This window comes from Pinus tabuliformis, chromosome 3_1 (assembly GCF_031772625.1).
Source record: "Pinus tabuliformis cultivar Carrire ecotype Pingquan chromosome 3_1, CPIR1, whole genome shotgun sequence".
In the NCBI taxonomy this organism is placed as follows: domain Eukaryota; kingdom Viridiplantae; phylum Streptophyta; class Pinopsida; order Pinales; family Pinaceae; genus Pinus; species Pinus tabuliformis.
This window is the reverse complement of record NC_142301.1, coordinates 603218814-603243768: the sequence shown is the minus strand read 5'-3', so window position 1 is coordinate 603243768 and position 24955 is coordinate 603218814. Positions and strand designations below refer to the sequence as shown.

Below are 24955 nucleotides of genomic sequence, written 5' to 3'. Positions count from 1 at the left end.
TCACATTATTATCTATCATACACCCAACATATAAATGTTAATGGGTTAGCCAAATTGTTGTACAAAATCTTTTGGCAATTATTTTGAAAGTATATATATATATATATAAAACTTTTGCAATTATTTCCATACTACTATGAGAGTTACATGTTCAATTCTCTCCACACTACTTCATAGTTAAGCTAACAAGAAAAAATCCTTTTGTGTAAATCTGTCTACCGCAATATCTTATATACATAAAAGCTACATAAATAATATATATAAGTTTTTTTATCAATATTAATTATTTAAAAAACAATTTATTATTTTTTTGACTTTAATTTTATTTTAATTTCATAAATGTAATTGATTTATTTTTATTTCTCAAAATCTCTCTAAATTTTATTAAGCCAACCATAAAGTTAAATAATTATATAAAATATAAGTTAACTTATGTGTTTTATTTTTATTATTTTGATGTAAAATAAAATATTATAATAAATAGAAATAGTGACATAAAGTAAATATCTAAATCAAGAATTTAACATATTCAATTAATTTTCAATTCTCTTTATTTTGCATCAAAAGTCACTATTTTTAGTTAAATTCTACCCCATTTTCCTCTGTTTTAATTGACTTTTCTTCCTAAACTTACTTTTGTTCATCTTCCCATTGAAGATTGCAACCGGTATGAGATCGTTATGAGTTGTATATTTTTTTTCTTTCCCTGAAAGGTTAAGTTACAACTAGTTTTATAATTTTATCTTCACTTATCTATTAATTTGGTTTAATATTGTCATTTCATTTTAATCTGTTTTTTTTACGTTTTTATCTTTATCTGAATCTCTTGTAAATGATGTTTTCACATCTTCTTTTTTAAAATGGCTTTTCTTTCTTTATATCAAAATATTTCTTACTTAGTTTATTTATTTTTAAATAAAATCTTAAATTTATTTTCATATTTACAGTTTTTTATTTATATCACATTAATATTTTTGTAACTTTCAAATATATTTAACATATTACTATATTTACAGTTTTTTATTTATATAACATTAATATTTTTGTAACTTTCAAATATATTTAATATATTAGTACATTGATTACATATTTCTGATAAATAATGTTTTATCTCTCTTAAACATTTATTAACAAATAATGCACAATTAATTTATTTATTTATAACTGTTGTAAATTTTTACTTCAAATACGTAAAAGAAATGACACAACACTAAACCTAAAATATTCAATTAATCATATTTGAATTTACTTAATTATTCCATAATTATTTAACTAAAATAATTTAATATTTCTAACCACATTTAAATCATAAAATAATACAAGTATAAATAAATTAGTACAATTATAGAAATAAGTGGCTAGTAAATATCAATAGATGTCAATTTATGAAAAACATAAGAACACTTGTTTCATTGGACATCTCACATTTCTTAAATTAAAAAAACTCATAAAAATTAACTAAATTGTAATTTCTTTATTATTATTATTAGAAAAAAAAGTATACCTCCATTTTATTATGGATATTTTTAACTTATAAATAAACATTGTTACAATACCATGGGTTAATAGTATGGATTACTAATACCACATTCCCCAAAAATCATAAGTCATTTCAAATCAAATGTGTTTATATGACATTTTTTAATTAACCAATTTAATTAAAAGATCAAAGCAGAGATAACTACTTTTAAGGTAAATCCCAACCTATAGTATGTGACTATAACTAAAAATATTCTAAAATATTTATAGAAGTTAAATTCTCGTATCCCCAAATAATTATTAATAATAAAAATAAAATTCTAAAAATCTCATTGCAAAATAGAAAGACAAACCTACTAACATAAATATATCTCTACTCATATCTGCATTTTTAAAAATTACATCTTTAAACATTTTGGAAAAAAATGGAAAATCATATTTAGTAGTTGAGAAATCACAATTGAAATGCAATAGTGAAATGCTCCATTGGATTTATCACAACTCTACATAGAAGTGGAAATATGAGCATTGCATTTGGAACACCTTTAAAAAAATTTAAGGATGGAAACTGACCTTAAAGTTAAAGAAACCTTGGCTAATCTCACTAGTTTTTAATATGCAATCTATTAAATGTTTGGCAATATTTTTCTAAAAATATTGAAATTTTTAATAATTTTATATAGTTTTTATATAAAATTTTGGTGATTCTTAAGGTAAAATAATTTTATACCATAAATTTTGAGAGAATCATTTTTGGAAAAAATTAAAAGTGCTAAATAAATTTTTTTGAAAAAACATAGAAATTTAACGCACTTGTAAATGTTAGCTCCTAAAATTTCAGAGGGTCACACCACTGCATCCCCTATGTAACACCCCAATGCTGGAATAGTTGTTTCACTGACTAATACTTTTACTTTGCATAACTTAGTAATTTATTGTTTGTTGCTAAAGTTGTGGTAAGGAAAAACTTTGCTTTAAGATAAATGTATAAAAAAACAAGTATAAAGAAAATAATATTATGACTTGGAAAGTCACCCTTGTGAACCTAGAATATTAAAAAATATAAAAAAGAATTTATCAAATTGTATTCTTTTTATTTTTTCACACAGTTAAAATCAGTTATCTATTTTTCTTCTCCTTTCCTAGAGAGGGACAAAAACCCCATCTCAGTGGAAATCTAGGGATGGAAAAAATGAGAAGCTGGAGAATACGGAGAAAGAAGGAAAAAACCAAACTTGTCACAGTTACGTGAAAAAGCAATGTTTTACTTATAGAGGTGTTCTTGAGTTGAATCTGGAAGTCAATGGAACCCTTATATAGATTACGTACTAGACTAGACTGTTGTGATCCTGAGATTCAGATATTTCTTCCGCCACTGTTTGGAGAGGAAAAGGAAATACTTCTTTCTAATAATGAAAAAGATAAGTATTTTTACAAAAGCTTTAGTACATATTTCTTTCTTCTTTTCAAAGAAAGGGAAAAGGGATTGTGTTTAAATTGGCGCGTACTGTTGAAAATAGTGACACAAATAGGAGTATGATCTATGATAACTCTGTAAAAATATAATTATGTTAAAAGATGCAAATATATATATTTTTTTGATTAAAAAATAGGCAATAAATATTATGAATGTAAATATAACTTTATATCGTTAATTTCGCTTAAGTGGATAATAGTTTTAGGGAACTGATTTTCTTGCTCGGTGACAGGCTTATCTGGTTTACCTGTAACTTGCAGGTTCATCAACTGTTCAGGAAGTCCGGAGATATTTTTAATCATTGGTAACTACCACTAGGATAATGAGTGGTTTACATGTAACCTGCAGGTTCATCAACTGTTCAGGAAGTCCCGACATATTTTTAATCATTGGTAACCACCACTAGGATAATGAGTAGGTCCCGGGTTACCAGGTCGTAGTCTATATCGAGTGAGTGGGTGGGATGTAATGCTATATCGAGTGGGTAGGATGATAATGAGTAGGTCCCGGGTTACCAGGTCGTAGTCTATATCAAGTGAGTGGGTGGGATGTAATGCTATATCGAGTGGGTAGGATGTAATGCCAGCAATGCCGGTTTAGAAATCAGTATTATCCTTAGAGTAAAAAACATTAATTACCACAAACTTCGCTGGAATAATTTGGAAAAGTGAAATAAAGAAACTTGTAACACCTTCAGTTAGTATAACATATCTATTTATTACTTTTATTATCGGTGTTATCCTGAGAATAAAAAACTTTAATTACCACAAACTTCGCTGGAATAATTTGGAAAAGTGAAATAAAGAAACTTGTAACACCTTCAGTTAGTATAACATATCTATTTATTACTTCTATTTACTTTTAGTGCTATAGTGTAAATCGTAAACGAATTTTGAAAAGTCTGAAACTTATTATTAGTCCCTGCCATCTGGCATCCGGCAGGGACTATAGTAATCGTTATGACCCGACTTAGCATTAGTTTAGCGTTTTCCTTGTCTGTTATACGGCGGTTAGAATAAGGTCTGTGCGGTGTTTTCCTATGTCTGCTTCCCCGCTGAAGCTTTCCCATCTTATTTGGCCTCTTCCCGAGGCGGAAGAGGCCCGAACATAGGTTAAGTTGAAAATTATGCCCAGTTTCATTATGCCTGACCGTCAACGGTCTAGTGTTAATGCTAGCATTAATTCGTTATTTGGTAAACAGGTTTCGTTATTTCGTAAACAGGTATATGTATATGCTAAGGTTGCAGGGTATTAACAGGTGTTGTGCAGGTGTTGTTGCAGGGTATTAACAGGTGCATCGCTGTTCCACTATTTCAACTATTCGGCATGGCTGCTTTTCTTTTGGTGGGCTTATGGTAGCATGGCTCGGTTTGTTGGTTGAAACCACTCGTCTCTATCACAATGATGATGTGAAATGACGATTCCGCTATAGTCACCTGGATATATTCAAACTATGCATCACTGAAACACCTACCTGTAATGTCCCATGCAGCCAAGCGGCTAAGGAGTCAGGCAGTAGTATCTATCTCAGCTCAAGGGTCGAAGCTCTATTCTTTTGTAAGTGGGTTAGATTGCCAGGGTAACGATTAATGCGTTCCCAGGCTCAAGGTTTCAGGGCCTCTTCAAGGTAGCAATCAAGGTAGCAAGTAGTTCTTTGGCTCAAGGTAAGAAACCCAGGCTCCTCAGATATGAGCGTGGAAACGATTCAGGCCATTACTTCCTCAGGAGCAAGGGTGGAAGGTGAAGGATGCTCCAAGGGCTTCGCAGCAGTGGATATGATTTGATGGGGGTTCGCACGTTCTGTTAAGAGCGAGATAAAGCCAGATAAAGTTCGAGCAAGATAAAGCTTCGAGCTAGATAAAGGGCTCTTCGAGCCAGACAGAGGCTCGCCTTCCTTTTTCGGTATGGCCCCTTCGAGCCAGATAAAGCTTTATTCTTGGAGACAAGGGATCCATTCTGTACCCTCCGGGGGCCGGCTCCGTAAGGGTCCATCGAGCCTTATAACTGTGAAGGAAGGGGGGGAAGGGGGGGAAGGATGGGGGGGACCCTAACATTTTTTCTTGAACTCGAAGAGACAGAGGATCATACCCCGGCTCCTATCATACCCCGCTAAGGATCAGCGAAATGCACCTGCGAAATGCGTTGTTCGACCTGCAACTACGGCTCTGTGAGGGGGCGGGAGCAGCCGGGACTGAGAGCTGGGTGGAAAATGCGGACTGACGGTCGCCGCTCATCCTTAGAGGCCGGGTTGAGAAGGAAGACTTAGAGGGGACGGATAGAAGGCCTTTCCTCTGGAGGAGTTGGGTATACTACATTACTTCCTCAGGAGCAAGGTGGGCATTGATGAATATCGGGCTTAGTTCATCGTCCGTGCCCAAATTGATCTGCTTAACTTCGTCTTCCGTGGGAGGAGCTCTAGCTTGGCGTTATAAGAAATTCGGAAGGTATTTTCATTGGGCCATCAGCTAAGCTGATTTGACGGGGGTTAAGGTAATTCAGGCCATATCCTCACCATCTGTTGGGCCATCACCTAGGCTGATTTGATGGGGGTTAAGGTGATTCAGGCGATATCCTCAACATCTGTTGCGCCCTCACCTAAGCTGATTTGATGGGGGTTAAGGTAATTTAGGCCATTTGTACCTGTCTTGTGTACACATTTCATTCCAGGTGACATTATGCATGTAGCGTCCGCTACGTGTAACGTAATTTTCTTGTTATATAATAAGCTTATACATGATTTCGTGGTTACTTCGCGGCTTGTTATTTCGCTTCGGGTCCACTACACTGGTTTATTTCAGGTACTCTTTATGTTTTCATTCCTGAGCTTCTACAGTGCCTCTCTTGTATAAGAGTTTGAATTCTTTCGTATTCTTTTTTCGTTGGGTCAGGGAGGGTTCTTAATTGTTGGATTTCTTTGCTGATTAGACAGCATGTATCTCTCAGCCTACAGTGTAGATTCACATCCCTAATCTCTGCATCCGTCTAGCCTGCTTGTAGAATGTCCGTGTCTTAATAACTTCATAAGTTAGATAAGAATTTTGCTTAAGTTTGCATGTATCTGGTTATGTAACTGCATGCATTTCTTCTTTCAGATAATCCGTTGATAATACCAACAGCACACTGTATTGCTATTGGAACGCTAAATTGCGATTTATTTAGTGGTTAGGCAGCATGTTTATCAATGCGTTAGCCATCATGTTTCCCTTTGTTTCTAATGTAGATTCTGGTTCTTAATTGTTGGATTTCTTTGCTGATTAGACAGCATGTATCTCTCAGCCTACAGTGTAGATTCACATCCCTAATCTCTGCATCCGTCTAGCCTGCTTGTAGAATGTCCGTGTCTTAATAACTTCATAAGTTAGATAAGAATTTTGCTTAAGTTTGCATGTATCTGGTTATGTAACTTTGAATTTAATTTTAAGCATTAGCTTGCTTAACAATCCATTATGGAATGTTTTTGCTGCTTTTATGTGAGGCTAGGGCACTCCTTTACATAGTTTGCTGCCTCCCATGCTTTTCCTTCTAGAACAGACTTGCCCATCTGTACTCATCCTTGAAGGCCTGTGGCTCTCCATGAGCAGCAGCAACTCCCCTATCTTTACCAGGGTTAGCCATTATGCTTTTCTTCATTGAATTTAATTTTAAGCATTAGCTTGCTTAACAATCCATTATGGAATGTTTTTGCTGCTTTTATGTGAGGCTAGGGCACTCCTTTACATAGTTTGCTGCCTCCCATGCTTTTACTATAAAATTAGCAGAGCAGTCAAAAATCAACGGATGACCAGCAGCACCTGGAATGGATTTCATGACTCTGGTTGAAGCTATAATATGTTGATTAATCACTCTAGACAAAATCGAGAGATAAAAGACAAAATTCCCTTCGCTAGACCTGTTATGCTAAGATCAATGTCTTGTTGGCAATATGGACCACTAAGATTTGGGCAAAAATGCCATTGCACTTGCGGGTCAAACTTGCTGACGCGTGTAAAAATTTGCGACTACTCACATGTCATAGTTTGACATAGCAGTACTTGCGAGTTAACTGGTTGCTCCTAAGCTCAACTTACTGGAAGCTAGTTCTAAATTTTTAATTGCCAATGAGTAGTGGCAAGTGAAATTTTTATTAAGCCTTGTTGTGATGCTCCATTTTGGTGTGTTTTCAGTTTTCAATTTGATGGAGGAAGGCTGTATTTGTTTCCTGTCCGTCTTAGCTGCCATTCTAGGATCAATGCCTTAGTTGAAGGCACAATTTTTCATGACACACTTCTTTTCCCAATTGTAAGACCCATCTCCATCTTCAGGTGCTCTTGCAATGCAACTAAAAATGCCATTTCACTTGCGGGTCAAACTTGCTGACGCGTGTAAAAATTTGCGACTACTCAGCTCTGTTGTACAGGGATTGTTGTAATCCTTTGAAATTGAAATCAAAACTTTATTAATCTCCTCACATGAACAAAAACAGTCAATTGGACCAAGAGACAAATTAGGATGCAAGTACAACAATATGGGAGTTCTCCATGTTGCTGTTGTGATGATGAATATCAGAGGCAACAACATACTTGCATTTTTCGCTTGAGAATGATCCTTCAACAAGTTAGATTGTGGAAGAGTTTCCATGGCGTTACATGCATGGGCGTTGACACAAAGCAAATGCCTGTAGGCAGATTGGATCCATGGTGGGAAGCTTGAGAAGGCACACCTCCCACCATATTGAACCACTACCCCACTGGTTATATAATTAAATTTTCATTTAATTCTCAATATAAACTGATTTTAAGTCACCCTATAAAATCGTTTAGGCTGTTGAACTGTAAACATTAACATTATCCTTTATCCATATTGTGAATCTCTATTACACGTGTTGTACTGCCAATGAGTAGTGGCAAGTCAAACTTGTTGGGTATTCAAACTCACTGACCGGTAGGAGTTTCACGTGTGAATGAATCAGTTCAGGTTGCTTTTTGTGTTGAGTTGAATTTGACACAGTGGCTTGACAAACTTTTGTAAGAAGGGTCATTAGATCTGAAGGTGCTCTCTGTATTGCTACAAGATCTGCTCTATTTGTTTGGCTTTAATGTTTAATCTCATCATTTCCAGTCACATCCAGGGTCTGGTTTCCTTCCCTTCAACTTGTCATTGGAGTTCAATGCCCTCTCCTTCAGAAATCTTCTTTTAACACTTTATCATAGAATTTTTGTAAGCTCTGTTGTACAGGGATTGTTGTAATCCTTTGGAATTGAAATCAAAACTTTATTAATCTCCTCACATGAACAAAAACAATCAATTGGACCAAGAGACAAATTAGGATGCAAGTACAACAATATGGGAGTTCTCCATGTAGCTGTTGTGATGATGAATATCAGAGGCAACAACATACTTGCATTTTTCGCTTGAGAATGATCCTTCAACAAGTTAGATTGTGGAAGAGTTTCCATGGCCTTACATGCATGGGGGTTGACACAAAGCACATGCCTGTAGGCAGATTGGATCCATGGTGGGAAGCTTGAGAAGGCACACCTCCCACCATATTGAACCACTACCCCATTGGTTATATAATTAAATTTTCATTTAATTCTCAATATAAACTGATTTTAAGTCACCCTATAAAATCGTTTAGGCTGTTGAACTGTAAACATTAACATTATCCTTTATCCATATTGCGAATATCTATTACATGTGTTGTACTGCCAATGAGTAGTGGCAAGTCAAACTTGTTGGGTATTCAAACTCACTGACTGGTAGGAGTTTCACGTGTGAATGAATCAGTTCAGCTTGCTTTCTGTGTTGAGTTGAATTTGACACAGTGGCTTGACAAACTTTTGTAAGAAGGGTCATTAGATCGATGCCTCTTCTCATGACACACTTCTTTTCCCAATTGTAAGGCCCATCTCCATCTTCAGGTGCTCTTGCAATGTGTAGTTGCAGCTTTCCCAATCCTGTTAAGGGCATGCTATACTCATACTTTTAACTTGCATGATCAAAACCTGATCTGAAGGTGCTCTCTGTATTGCTACAAGATCTGCTCTATTTGTTTGGCTTTAATGTTTAATCTCAGCATTTCCAGTCACATCCAGGGTCCGGTTTCCTTCCCTTCAACTTGTCATTGGAGTTCAATGCCCTCTCCTTCAGAAATCTTCTTTTAACACTTTATCATAGAATTTTTGTAAGCTCTGTTGTACAGGGATTGTTGTAATCCTTTGAAATTGAAATCAAAACTTTATTAATCTCCTCACATGAACAAAAACAGTCAATTGGACCAAGAGACAAATTAGGATGCAAGTACAACAATATGGGAGTTCTTGATTCATTGTTCATGATAAGGAGAAATGGCTGCACCATTCTATCTGTACTGAATGAGGATTTTCTCCATGTTGCTGTTGTGATGATGAATTTCAGAGGCAACAATGTACTTGCATTTCCAGTCACATCCAGGGTCCAGTTTCCTTCCCTTCAACTTGTCATTGGAGTTCAATGCCCTCTCCTTCAGAAATCTTCTTTTAACACTTTATCATAGAATTTTTGTAAGCTCTGTTGTACAGGGATTGTTGTAATCCTTTGAAATTGAAATCAAAACTTTATTAATCTCCTCACATGAACAAAAACAGTCAATTGGACCAAGAGGCAACAACATACTTGCATTTTTCGCTTGAGAATGATCCTTCAACAAGTTAGATTGTGGAAGAGTTTCCATGGCCTTACATGCATGGGGGTTGACACAAAGCACATGCCTGTAGGCAGATTGGATCCATGGTGGGAAGCTTGAGAAGGCACACCTCCCACCATATTGAACCACTACCCCACTGGTTATATAATTAAATTTTCATTTAATTCTCAATATAAACTGATTTTAAGTCACCCTATAAAATCGTTTAGGCTGTTGAACTGTAAACATTAACATTATCCTTTATCCATATTGTGAATCTCTATTACATGTGTTGTACTGCCAATGAGTAGTGGCAAGTCAAACTTGTTGGGTATTCAAACTTACTGACTGGTAGGAGTTTCACGTGTGAATGAATCAGTTCAGGTTGCTTTCTGTGTTGAGTTGAATTTGACACAGTGGCTTGAAAAACTTTTGTAAGAAGGGTCATTAGATCGATGCCTCTTCTCATGACACACTTCTTTTCCCAATTGTAAGGCCCATCTCCATCTTCAGGTGCTCTTGCAATGTGTAGTTGCAGCTTTCCCAATCCTGTTAAGGGCATGCCATACTCATACTTTCAACTTGCATGATCAAAACCTGATCTGAAGGTGCTCTCTGTATTGCTACAAGATCTGCTCTATTTGTTTGGCTTTAATGTTTAATCTCAGCATTTCCAGTCACATCCAGGGTCCGGTTTCATCTTAGTAGTACCATTGCTTATCCCTTATTGTATCGTAGCTTGTCTTATGCTATCTCTTATTCGCTATGTCTAGCTCACAGACTTTCTATGGTGAGAGTCAACATTCAAGTTAATTGTATGATAACAATGTCTCAGACAGTTGTTGGTTGTAATTTAAAGCCATTATTGTCAGTTGTGCTTCCAGAGGAATTACTTTGCTGATGCAGTAGCTTAGCGAAATAAGTCATTTTCTTTTGTCTTAAATGCCAGCATAAGAAAGAGAAACAATATACCTGTAACAATTTGGTGTGGCTTGCTCCATTGCATCAAAAGCTTCCAACCAGTGTCAAATTTGATGGTACTACTGACATTACATTGCTTTTAGTTTGTTTGATTTTCCTTTCCAAGTTATGTGACATTGCATTTACTTGCATAATTAGCAAAAACAAGGGCATTGGGTTGATATAGATTGATCAATGGATTGCAGGCAACAATAGTTATAGGAATCTGTCCAACTCCTTCTTTGATTACCAGTAGACAAAACATTCAAAGTTTCATTCATTGGCAGTTCTTCAAGCAGTGTGTTATCATATTCCTGAATGCCACTTTCATCATGGCCACCTCCCAGTTCTTTGCTAAAAAATTTCAATGTCTTGGGTTGTAATTTAAAGCCATTATTGTCAGTTGTGCTTGCAGAGGGATTACTTTGCTGATGCAGTAGCTTAGCGAAATAAGTCATTTTCTTTTGTCTTAAATGCCAGCATAAGAAAGAGAAACAATATACCTGTAACAATTTGGTGTGGCTTGCTCCATTGCATCAAAAGCTTCCAACCAGTGTCAAATTTGATGGTACTACTGACATTACATTGCTTTTAGTTTGTTTGATTTGCCTTTCCAAGTTATGTGACATTGCATTTACTTGCATAATTAGCAAAAACAAGGGCATTGGGTTGATATAGATTCCTCAATGGATTGCAAGCAACAATAGTTATAGGAATCTGTCTAACTCCCCCTTTGATTACCAGTAGACAAAACATTCAAAGTTTCATTCATTGGCAGTTCTTCAAGCAGTGTGTTATCATATTCCTGAATGCCACTTTCATCATGGCCACCTCCCAGTTCTTTGCTAAAAAATCTCAATGTCTTGGGTTGTAATTTAAAGCCATTATTGTCAGTTGTGCTTCCAGAGGGATTACTTTGCTGATGCAGTAGCTTAGCGAAATAAGTCATTTTCTTTTGTCTTAAATGCCAGCATAAGAAAGAGAAACAATATACCTGTAACAATTTGGTGTGGCTTGCTCCATTGCATCAAAAGCTTCCAACCAGTGTCAAATTTGATGGTACTACTGACATTACATTGCTTTTAGTTTGTTTGATTTGCCTTTCCAAGTTATGTGACATTGCATTTACTTGCATAATTAGCAAAAACAAGGGCATTGGGTTGATATAGATTGATCAATGGATTTACACTGACTGATCCTAACCTACAGCAGGGACTGGTACTACTGACATTACATTGCTTTTAGTTTGTTTGATTTGCCTTTCCAAGTTATGTGACATTGCATTTACTTGCATAATTAGCAAAAACAAGGGCATTGGGTTGATATAGATTGATCAATGGATTTACACTGACTGATCCTAACCTACAGCAGGGACTGCAGGTTCTTTTTTTATCTTGGCAGTCATATTTTGAACTTCATCCCAAAGGTGCACACAATCACTTCATTGTTCAACTTGCTATTATGATTCTGTGGTTGTAATTGCATTACATCAATGGGTTTACGTTCTTCTTTATCTTGGCAGTCATATTTCGAACTTCAGTATCAGACCTGCGCAGTGGATGCTACCTGACATAAGGAGTCTCCGCAGCTTAGCAGACATTTGCGGTCCCAAAGGTGCACACAATCACTTCGTGTTCTATAATCATTTTCATTGTTCAACTTGTTATTATGATTCTCTGGTTGTAACTGCATTGCATCAGTAAACATAATATTGCATCGAACACTTAGTCGTCATCATGTCTTCTATGTCTGATAAACACAAGTTGCAATTAGTATTGCAAAAGCATCACTTATTTCGTGTGGACAATTTCTCATATCTAATTGGAGACTGCCTATTCGATAGTTTAGAACTTTTGCTAGATTTCCGATACACATCAGTGGAGCTAAGGAAAGGAACAATAGAATATTTTAGAGACTGTCTCAAAAAACAAGATAGTGAGGCAATTTTGTCTTATGAACATGAACTGCATGAAGCCTCACTTAAAGAAATGCATAACATTAGCAACCGTGAAGTCTATTTAGACAAAATGGCTAGATCTGCCTCAAACAATATACCCCTAGCATCTAGAGGTCTATGGGGAGATATTTTCTGCATCCATTGGCTGTCAAACTGGTTGAAAATTCCAATTAGGGTTTGGTCCAAAACAAAGATGCGAGTGTATTTGCACTTCAATTCAGGTATTACAACAAATACTCGTGACATACTGTTCCATGACGAGGACCCTTTGAATGGGCACTTCGAGCCTTTGGTTCATAGGCAGCCTACAATTGGTTGTACCTTCCAACAACAAGCCGATACCTCAAAGAACAATATCGAACCACAACCTGAGACAAAATGTCAATCAATCGAAGCTAAATTACACCCACCTTGTCACTTAAACAAGCATGTGCTTAAGGACATTGCTCAGAAAAATCAGAAAAGGCAAAACATAGGCATTCAATACAACAGAAGTACAATGGAACAACAAGTAGTTCTAGACAACACAGAAGATGTTTGTGACACACCTATGTCTGATAAACACAAGTTGCAATTGGTATTGCAAAAGCATGACTTATTTCGTGTGGACAATTTCTCATATCTAATTGGAGACTGTTTATTCGATAGTTTAGAACTTTTGCTAGATTTCCGATACACATCAGTGGAGCTAAGGAAAGGAACAATAGAATATTTTAGAAACTGTCTCAAAAAACAAGATAGTGAGGCAATTTGGTCTTATGAACATGAACTGCATGAAGCCTCACTGAAAGAAATGCATAACATTAGCAACCGTGAAATCTATTTAGACAAAATGGCTAAATCTGCCTCAAACAATATACCCCCAGCATCTAGAGGTCTATGGGGAGATATTTTCTGCATCCATTGGCTGTCAAACTGGTTGAAAATTCCAATTAGGGTTTGGTCCAAAACAAAGATGAGACTGTATTTGCACTTCAATTCAGGTATTACAACAAATACTCGTGACATACTGTTCCATGACGATGATCCTTTGAATGGGCACTTCGAGCCTTTGGTTCATAGGCAGCCTACAATTGGTTGTACCTTCCAACAACAAGCCGATACCTCAAAGAACAATATTGAACCACAACCTGAGACAAAATGTCAACCAATTGAAGCTAAATTAAAACCACCTTGTCACTTAAACAAGCATGTGCTTAAGGACATTGCTCAGGAAAATCCGAAAAGGCAAAACATAGGCATTCAATATAACAGAAGTACAATGGAACAACAAGTAATTCTAAACAACACAGAAGATATTTGTGACACACCGCACACAAAAGATGTTAGTGACACACGGAGGTTCCGATCACTTAGAAACTTGAAAGAACATATTAGAACCAACAGACAAACAGAAATTGTAACTTCTTGTCGATTAGACAAACAATCAAAAAGTCTATCTTTGCGTTTGCTTAAAGGCATCATTCGGGAAAAATTGAAAACACAGAAAATAAGACTTGCCTTCAACACAACAATAATGAAACAAGAAATAGTCATAGAAAACATGGACTACAGCCCATCTGCAGGAAGATCAACGGATCTATCAGCGCGATCAACGAACCAAGTAAAATTCGAGACACTGAGATTTCGATCACTTAGAAACTTGAAAAAACAAATTAGAAACAACGCACAAACAGGAATTGTAATCCCTTGTTCATTAGGCAAAGAGACAAAAAGCTTATCTTTGCATTTGCTTAAAGGCATTATCCGGACAAAATCGAAAACGGAGAAAATAAGACTTGCATTCAACACAGCAACAATGAAACAAGAAATAGTCATAGAAAACATGGACTACAATCGATTTGCAACAACATCAAAGGATCGTTCAGCACAATCAAAGAAATCAGGAGAATCCGACCTCTCGATTCAATCAAGATCAATGAACAAATTACCAGAATTATCAGAGTTTGATCAAATATATCAAAGACAAGTAAGTGACACACCTATTTTCAATTGTTCATCATGTGAAACAACTTTTTTCAAAAGAGACATCTGCTTTGTGAAACAAGAATGTCAAGCAAAACAAAATAAGATTAGGAAACTATCAACTAGTTTCGAGAATGTTAAATCTCGTGTTGAAAATTGCTACATTTGTAAACATTGCAAAAAAGCAATTGAACATGAAACAATTGCTAAATATGCAGTCCCTGAACACATAAGAAGAAACAATGGCACTAGAACACTGAGAGACCTCACTGAACTAGAGGAAAGACTAGTCGCATTAAGATTGCCCTTCTTGCAAATAAAAGAAATGGGCCATCGACATAAGAAGTCGCAACTGGGCTTAACTGGAGGAGTCATCAATGTCCCCACTAACATTTCCAGAATCCAATCTGCATTGCCTCGAACTATAAAAGACACTGACACGGTTGCCGTTGTTCTCAAAAAGAGTTTAAGATTCAAAAGTGCTTATGCATTTGGTCGAGTTCGAGTTCACAAAGTGATGAAAGCATTAAAACAATTATGCAAAAGGATGCTTTACAAGCTCGAGAACGCTACCATAAATGACAATTGGAAAGAGGCATTCCTACAAAACCAAGAAGCTTATGAAAGTTCAAGTGACGCTGAAGATAGCGAACACGATAACCAAGACAACGATGAACCAACGACAAAAACATTGGTCCATGGATTCATTGATGCACACACCGTCCATGACCTTGTAAATAAACAAATTAACATTGCACCTGCTGCTGGATACATGCCATTAGGAATCTTCAAAGATAAGTACTCAGAAGAAATGAGTTTCCCATCGCTTTTCTATGGCAACAAACGCCCAGCTGACATCTCCAAAAACTTTACATATCAAAAGATTTGCCACTGGGAAGTGCTGCATAAAAGCCACGATTTTGCTTATCATACTACAAACCTGTTCTATAAAGCAATTCGCATTATCATAAATCAGGTGTTGAATACAATGTGGATTAGAATTAGAAAAGGGCAGTTGAAAGGTAGAAAACTAGTTGCAAAAGACGTTAAGTCAAAACCAAACCTAGATCGTATTTTAAATTCTGACATTGGGTACATGGACCTAAAAACAATTCGTACCTCACCTGACTACCACCAGCAAATACGGAACAAACTCTATGCAATGATACGACAACTAGGGCCGCCCACTTTCTTTGTTTCCTTTAGCAGTGCGGAGCATCTTTGGGATCCTTTAATGCATGCATTGAGACACATAAAACAAAACACTAGAAGACCAAACACAGGTGAACTTGATGAAAATGAACCTAGCTCATTAATAAGAAACGACCCTGTTACTTGTGTACGTTACTATAGATCTAGGAGGGATGCATTACATCAATTGATATCTCATGATCACAAGTATTATGGAGAGCTCACTGACCACTTCTATGTAACTGAATTCCAAAACCGGGGCAGTGAACATGAACATGGCTTACTATGGATAAAATCTGCACCAATCTATGGTCAAAATACAAATATTGAAGTCGAAGAATTCGTTGACAATTACTTGTCAACTAATTCACTGTTACTTGCAAGTGAACTTAGAGTTCTACAACACCATTGTCACACAAAAAGTTGTAGGAAGCGTGCAAATTCTAATTGCAGATTTAATTTCCCAGTACCACCAATGAAAGTAACAAAAATACTTGAGCCTCTTGAATTCGATAGTGATAAAACAAAAGCACATGCAAAGCTAATCTTCGAAGCAATAAACAACACAAGATACAGTGAGAATGATACATTTGATAGCTTTTTAGCCAACCTTGGACTAGTACACAATGAATACATACATGCTATCCAATGTACACTAAATCGAACAACACTCTTATTGCAAAGGAACCCAGTTGACACCTGGACAAACAACTTCGCTAAACATATTCCAGGAATTTGGATTGCAAACACTGATTCCCAATTTGTACTTGATTCATATGCAGCTGCAATGTATTGCAGTTCTTATATGACAAAAGAAGATAAAACACTCACAAGAACATTTAAAAACATACGCGACAATCATGTGAAAACAAAATCTGATATCCTAGATACCATTAGTTCTTTAGGGAAAGCTTTGGTCAACTTGCAACAAATGTCTGCACAACAAGCAGTGCATATTGTGTTATCGCTCCCACTAAACTCCAGTTCACGGAAATGTGTATTTATTAACACATCTCCTGTCGATGATCGTGCATTTGTTCTTAAAAGACAAAAAGATCTGCAGAAGGAAGCAGATGACTCAGAAGACATAATGTGCCCATCAATTACTGACTACTATGCTCTCCGACCTACTGCTATTGAACATGTCTGCTTAGCAGAATTTGCATCTAGCTATACAAAGAAAGGACAAGAACGCAGAAAATCAAGTAGACCATGTGTCATTCGATCTGTTAGATATAACAAATACAAGGACATTGAAAATCACTGTAGAGAGCAATTGATGTTATACTATCCTTATCGAGGAAGTGAAACTGCAATTAAGCAACATCACACAAGTTGGCAAGCTGCATATGTTGCGGTCGAAGAAATAGTCAAGCAAAATGAACAAAAGTTCAAATTTGCTACAACAACTACATGGGGTGACATAGATGACGCAATGCACACAGTAGAAACAGAAACTGGAGAAATATTTGACATAGATAGTTTGAAATCAAATGAAACAGAAACTATAACATTTAACAAATCGATAGATGACAAATATGAAAACTACGACTTCCAAAATGACTTGGGACATTTGCAAGATAGCAAGAAGTTTGCTCTACCATCTACAAGGCCATATGAAATCGTGAAACAACCACGTATACTTGAAGACGTAGAGTACTATGAATTAATGCGACAATTAAACACCGAACAAGCAAGCATAGTTACTGATGTTATAACAAGGAAATTGTACAGACCAGACGAGCTAATCTACCTGTTATTAACAGGAGGTGCAGGAACAGGCAAGACACACACAGCCAAGGCAATCTTCCAATCCTTAGTACGCATACACAATGTGGCATTGCCTTATAACCCATCACAACTAATAGGAATAATCGCTGCATACACGGGCAAAGCTGCCTTCAATGCTGGTGGTGTCACATTGCATTCTGCATTCTATTTGCCCTTTAACAAAGCAGATTGCCCCTCACTAAACAATGAAAAATTGGACACATTATCAAAGCATTTCCAACAATTGTGTGTCCTCCTCATAGATGAGGCATCGCTCGTTGGTGCAACAACACTATATCAAATTGATAAGCGCCTGCGACAAATCTTACACACACCAACTTCATACTTTGGCAATGTTGACACGATATTCTCCGGCGATCTTTACCAGGCAAACCCAGTCAGAGACTCCCTGATCTTTGAAAACCCAAAAATCAACAAAAACACAATTCCATATGACTTCTGGCCAGAGAAAATAAAATGTTATCAACTGCACACAGCCATGCGCCAAAAAGACCCATTGTTCATTGATGTACTAAATAGGATGAGATTAAACATGCAAACAGATGAAGATATTGCTTATGTAAACAACAACTGCTATAGGGTCCCACCTTCAAGCCCAGTTTTCCCACACATTTTCTATCGCAACAAAGATGTCCATATTCACAATGTGAAAATGCTTTCCCTAACAAAGGGGGAACAAATAATGCTCGTTGCAATTGACAACTACGAGCTTCCTGGGTCGAGTTATTTTGCTTTTGATAAAACAATCTCACTGCCATCAACAATTACAGTTAAACAGAACATGTTAGTTGAACTATATGCAGGAAATTACAATACAAACGATGGATTAGTAAATGGTGCTGAAGGGATTTTCAAATCCTATTCATCTAATAACAACAGGCCTGACATTGTCTGGATAGAATTTTCAGACCCAGAAATTGGGAAACAACAAAGAAGCAACTTCAAACAACTATACGACATAAATATAATGCCAAATTGGACACCAATCTTTCGAATAGCAAAATCGCTAGCAATGTCTCGGAACAAATTACAAATTACAATTCGAAAACAATTTCCAATCCAATTAGCCTGTGCCCGGACAATACATCGGACACAAGGGTTGACATTGGATCAACTTGCATTTGACCCAACTGGTGTCACAAAACATGGTCTAGTCTACACTGCATTATCACGTGTTCGAACTATTGACTCACTATACTTGATTAACAAATTGACACAACAAAACTTCCATGTCAAAAACAAAATAATCAATGAGATGGCACGGCTAGAAACAATTGGTGCATGGAAACTAGAATTCGCAAAGAAGAAATCTGTTAACAAGGATGTTTTATCGATTGCAAGCCTGAACACACGTAGTCTACGTGCACATCTTAGTGACGTGATTCATCACAATGACTTAATGGACAACATGATTCTATGTTTTCAAGAAACTCATTTGTACACTCCACCAGTAGTCAAAGAATTCTTATCATTCAATTTTGCGGCTGCACATTCTACACATGGAGTTCTTACTTGCATAAACAAAAAAATACCTATTAGAGCAAGAAAGACATTTTGCAAGAACAAAACAGAGCTTACCCTAATTGACATGTACTTCCAACGACCAATTTGTTTAATGAACATTTATGCAGCACCATTTGAACAAGTATCCACAATAATGCAAATAATTCAGGAAGCAAAGTCGCAAACTACATATACTGACTGTGTTTTTTTAGTTGTTGGTGATTTGAACATTGACATACAACAAGAAACAACTCGTAGCAAACTCTTTGTACAATTTATGGAAATGGAAAACTTACATGAAATAACAAGCAAACTATCTCCGCACCGAAACACAGTAATAGACCATATCTGGACAACTTTGCCTATGAAACAGTGTGAGATAAATGTAACATGGGCTTATTGGTCTGATCACAGCATATTCTATGCGCTATTACAGCTCTAATGACCCTTGGAACAAATCAATTTTAGCGTGTAGCAAAATCAAAGTAGCATTGATACACAAGTTTCTCTACAATTTGCTAAACTTCATATTCAAGGAAACTTCATATTTCCCTGTTCAAACAAATGCTGTGTTATCCGAGCAATATCAATCTCCAATGGCCATACTAAAAGTCTATTTCTTGTAGCTCGCTTGCAACACTCTGTTCAAACAAATGCTGTGTTATCCGAGCAATATCAATCCCCAATGGCCATACTGAAAGTCTATTTCTTGTAGCTCCCTTGCAACACTCTGCGTTAACTGATCTAGGTATGTAACGACACATAGAATAACGTTATGCACAGATTTATTATTACATGGAACACATTTTGCTTGTAGACCTAATAGAATACATATTTATTATTACATGGAACAAGTTTTGCTTGTAGACCTAATAGCTTGTACTCGTGTTGTACAGATAACTAATAAGAAAACACAGCACGAAGAAGTAACTCCTCCAGAGCCTTGCTGCCTTTCAGATCAGAGACTGGTAAACAGATAATTAATATGAAAAGACAGCACGAAGAAGTACCTGCTCCAGAGACATGCTCCCTCTCAGAGACTTGTGACGTCTCAGAAACTGCTAAAAAGTAACTAAAAAACCTTCAAATCTATTCTTACAAGTTTTGTAGTACAAACACAATGTTAATTCAGATTCTTCAATATTGTTCTACAGGCAGAAACAGGAAAGTACATCAAGTTTTGTAGTACAAACATAATGTTAATTCAGATTCTTTAATATTGTTCTACAGGCAGAAACAGGAAAGTACATCTGAGATAGCAGCCAAGCATCAACTATGCAGAACAATCACAATACAGGAGTTAAAAGGGCTGAAAATGGGAACAACTTTTCACGGCCAGGTTCTAGTAATATACAAAACACTGGTCGACGAAGTCCACGGAATTGAATTGTTACGTGCTGACCTAGTGGACAGCAGAGGGAATATGACAATTACGCTAAATGTGCCACACAGCCTGATTGCTGCTACTGAAGCGAAACTTGTAGTGGGCCAGGGAATCTGTATTACAGATTTCAAGGTCTCTGCCAAGACAGTTTACGACCATGGAGACTGTCCGTGTATACTTGTTTTGCATGGGAAGAGCATCTTGGAACCAATTTCACCTATCTGTACGGAATACAGATTTGTTCCCACGACGACTATTAACCAGCTCACCAGCACAACAGCTGCGTTTGCAATCGGCACAGTTGTCGGCCTTGTAACAGCAGCGAAAGAAATAGCTGGTCAATATGTCCTAACTATCAAGGATGGCCCAGCTCAAAAAGACAAAGCCACGGTATATACAAATTCAACCATTTATTCTTTTTAACATTTAAATCATCTATACATTTTAAGTAACCATTTACTTAAAAGCAATTACATTTAACACTAGTACATTTTGCAACGCAGGTGCATCTTTTTAGTACATTTAAGCCAATTTTCAAATCCATCCAACAACAAATTTCGAAACAAGAAGCACCAATGGTGCTGTTTCGAAATCTTGCCCGAGGCAAAGAACGTGGGTCATTACGCACTTGCAGATCCACATTCATTACAGCCGTTACTTCAGACAGGGTACTTGCAGACCTGAGAAAACTACCTGCCTCAACAACAAAGGTCCTCTCATACTCCACAAAATATATATTATAAATCTTTATTTCCTGTTCTCCTAAATTACGCACGTTCATTTAACATCCTCTTAGCATTTTTATTACAATATCTAACGCTAGGCTTGTACTGAAACATGGACCAGGTTAAAGGAATGCTGACTATAGCAAACATACATGCAGAACCCTTTGTTATAATCTGTAACAATTGCTCTCTGCCCGCCGATACATTTGGAACAGTTATCATGGACCAACTTAATTGTTCCACATGCAAACAGCTAACCACATATCGACGCAGTTTGCAATTGAATTGCATAATCCAAACAGAGGCAAATGTTCAATACAAATGCATCCTAAAGGACAGTTTGCTGCTCGAACTGTGTCCATCCTTAACAGGACTGACGTATGAAAAATATCTCGAAGACGTTGCCGACGTTACATACAGTTTGCGAGATTTCCATGTACACAGCAGCTTCCTGTTGGATAGTTCGGATGTCATTGTCCGTACAGATTGACACATTTTATCCTCTGTAGGATTTGACTTTCTCTGGTCTACGAGTTCATATCTGCTGGAAGCTTGGAATACCATCTTCATGGTATTGTTATATCTGTCTTTATTATTATTTGAACATAAGAACTCTTCTTCTGGGCATTTTAGTTTCTGTTGGGCTGAAAATAAACAACTCTGATGAATGTTTTGATGGTTCGGATTACCATCTTCATGCTACTGTTATACCTGTAGTTACTCTTCCTTTGGGCATTTATTTTCTACTGGAATGAAAAGAAAGAAAGCTCCTTATTGTTTAACGGCAGGAGTTTGTCATGCCATTTTCATATACTGGTGAGAATGCAGAATATTGTGTTCTGCAAATAGAAATACGTTCAGATCTCTCTACATCGGTCTGGGTATGCTGAGTGGGTTCCTCTGTATATGCGTCTAGATTTTGTGTATGTTCTGTTCGACTGTCCAGTTCATCTTCCACATTCTTTGTTCCTACTTGGTGGATGCCATGCTGGTTTCCTCTCCTCGGCAAAGAATATTAGAGAACAAAAGTCTTTTATGCAACTGAGTGTTGGTGGGCGTGTTTCTGCATCTGAAAAATGGATTGGGGAAGAGTATAGCCTCTTTTTGTTGAGGAAGACAAGGCTTTTTTGGAAAAGGAGAAAAAAATTACAGGATCTAGAACATCAGCCAAGCGATGCTTCTCAGCAGGTGAGCAAAGAGCATTTATTCTTTTTTGTGTTTCTATTGTCCATGTATGCATAAGCTTGTTCTCAACACTCCGATTCTTGTTAACTGGAAATTGAAACCAGTGTCTGAACTTTCTTTAAAATATCGCAAAATATTGTGTTCTGCAAATAGAAATACGTTCAGATCTCTCTACATCGGTCTGGGTATGGACTTGTGGGTTCCTCTGTATATGCGTCTAGATTTTGTATATGTTCTGTTTGCTCTTCACTTCTGTCAGTGCATTAATTTTCCTTATTAGCTGATCGATACATAGATTGCCTTTGTGTTGTACATAATTTGATGTTCTAATTTATATCTGCATGCCTGAAAAGCACAAAAGGTCATTCCGCCCTTGAGAAGTAGCATGTAAAGCAATTAATTCTCTTTGTATTACTACACTTTCCTCTTAATTGACAATTGAGTGAATAATTTCAGTAAGGAACTGCAAATTTTCAATTATTTTAATAACATGTGAATTTGAATCTTACACAAAACTCTCTTGCTTTTCTTTGCAGTGAAACTGTCCCCTCACTATCCCACTGGCTCTTGCAAATCCAAGCTATGAAGAATGATTCAATTCGATTTCTTTCTGCCACATCTTCAAGGAACAGAACTCTCAAGTGGACCTCCTATCTAGGAGGCAGATCTCCTTGCTCTTTGGACTCATTAGATGTCAATGCATTGATCAGCGATCAGTCATCTCTCTATAGTTCATTTTGTTCTAGGTAAAAATAGAGATTGATCTGATCCTGCAACTGGAAAATGTTGTTGTAACTATTGGCAACTCAATGAAAATGAAGCGGGCTACTAATATTTTGAACTCTTGTATCAGTTGAATTGACTTAATATCCACTTGAAACATTTTTTTTACTACTGTTTGATCTGAATGACTATGCTGACTGCTTTCTATCAAATATTTTGGAGAGGCCTGAATGAAGGCTATGAATTTCAATTAGATTAGCAAAGAGTTTTGACCTTAAGGTTCAAGGTTGGGTACTTAATACCAGCTGCATTTTCTGTCATATACCTCTTATGTATCCTTTAGTTCAATCATTGAAGTACAGTATCAAGTACTAATGGTTACACCCCTCTCTTATTCGTATTCAACGCCTATTTATTACATCTACTCAACACACATGAGAGGGACTATGTTGGTCAAGCGGGTCTGTTGATCAACCCGCTCATTACACAGTTTTGACCCAATCCAAACACTGGTTAATGCCTATCATGGGCAGCAGTACTGAACATAAAGGTATGCCATGAAAGCATTGGCCAATTAATTCTTGTCTTCTTGATACAAACAGCTCACATATTGTTGTAGTTCCTTTGCTCTATGTATTTTTTGGTACACTGTGTCAATAATTGTAACACTGTAGTGAGCAGAATGAATAGTCCAATTCAATATACATCAATTCATACAATCCAATCTTCAAAACCTGAGCTTGACAGAACAATGTATGTATAGATTAACCAAAATTCAAGAGTGTAAGCTTGTTCAGAGTTAACTTCAGGGCAGATTTTAATCATAAAATGAATTCTACAGAACTGAAATCAATCCAGAAGCCCTAACCAGAAGTTTGTAACCAAAGTTGCTACAGAAATTACTACAGATCTGGAACTATCCTTTAGCTCCTTCTTTGCTCAGGATCTGCTGACATAGGAGCCACAATTCCCTTCCTTTTCATCACTGTTCTGCCTCACGTCAGCTACAGAAGCCGGAACCTGTGAGGGCTTTTACAAGGTATCACCGGAGGGTTAACATGCTGATAATGCCTGCACTCTATGAAGCACATAATGTTTTTAAGGGATCAAAGATTTTCAACTTATGGACCTTAGTACATGCTTAGCCATTTTTCTAATCTCATTTTGTTATTGGTGGATTGAACTGATGGTATTGCCTTACTATATAAGGCCATTGTAATTAGTTACTGTTTTCTCTTTCTTAGGAGGAAAGATGCTTGCCTGGAACAAGCTAGGTATTTTTTCTTATCAGAAACAAAAAATCTAGATTTGAAGTGCCTGTGAACCACATTCGTTTTATTGTCACTGTTTATGAAAACTATATCTTTCTTGTGCTGAAGTTATACTTCCCCACAGTTAGTGATGTTCTGCTTCCTCTATTTTCACAGAGGGCAGTGCATATTACACCATCCATGGCAAATGAACTGATTCAGGTAGTGCTTTTGATATTGCCAGAAAGGTTCACAGGTTTTTCTGCCAGCTACGTTTCTGTTTAAGATGTTGCCACTTTGAAGCTTTGTGCTGATTGACATTTTGAACTCTTCCCTGATTCAGATCCTTAAGACAGAAGGAGTTGAGTTTGTTGTTGCACCTTATGAAGCAGATGCTCAACTGGCTTACTTGTCTAGGTTGGAGCCAGAGAAAGGTGGAATAGTAGTTGTTATCAATGAAGACAGTGATTTAATGGCAAGAATTATTCACAGGTTATACTTGAAGCTTCATAGGCTCAGTTGGCATTTGCTCAAGATTCATTATTTCCCTGATTCAGATCCTTAAGACAGAAGGAGTTGAGTTTGTTGTTGCACCTTATGAAGCAGATGCTCAACTGGCTTACTTGTCTAGGTTGGAGCCAGAGAAAGGTGGAATAGTAGCTGTTATCAATGAAGACAGTGATTTAATGGCAAGAACTATTCACAGGTTATACTTCAAGCTT

The 24955-nt window shown here is 36.7% G+C and overlaps 1 protein-coding gene and 1 long non-coding RNA gene across 2 annotated transcripts; both read left to right on the top strand.

Moving 5' to 3' along the window:
• Positions 1-11929: 11929 nt before the first annotated feature.
• LOC149188446 (uncharacterized) lies at positions 11930-22966 on the top strand. The gene is made up of 2 exons (XR_016256270.1): positions 11930-11985; positions 22797-22966. It is a non-coding gene; the product is annotated as an uncharacterized LOC149188446 (long non-coding RNA).
• On the top strand, positions 12048-21565 carry LOC149188447 (uncharacterized). The gene is made up of 5 exons (XM_089412383.1): positions 12048-12173; positions 19863-20034; positions 20197-20740; positions 20854-21018; positions 21197-21565. Exons 2-5 carry the CDS (start codon positions 19952-19954, stop codon positions 21563-21565), a joined length of 1161 nt encoding a protein of 386 aa, XP_089268509.1. The 5' UTR covers positions 12048-12173; positions 19863-19951.
• Positions 22967-24955: the final 1989 nt, after the last annotated feature.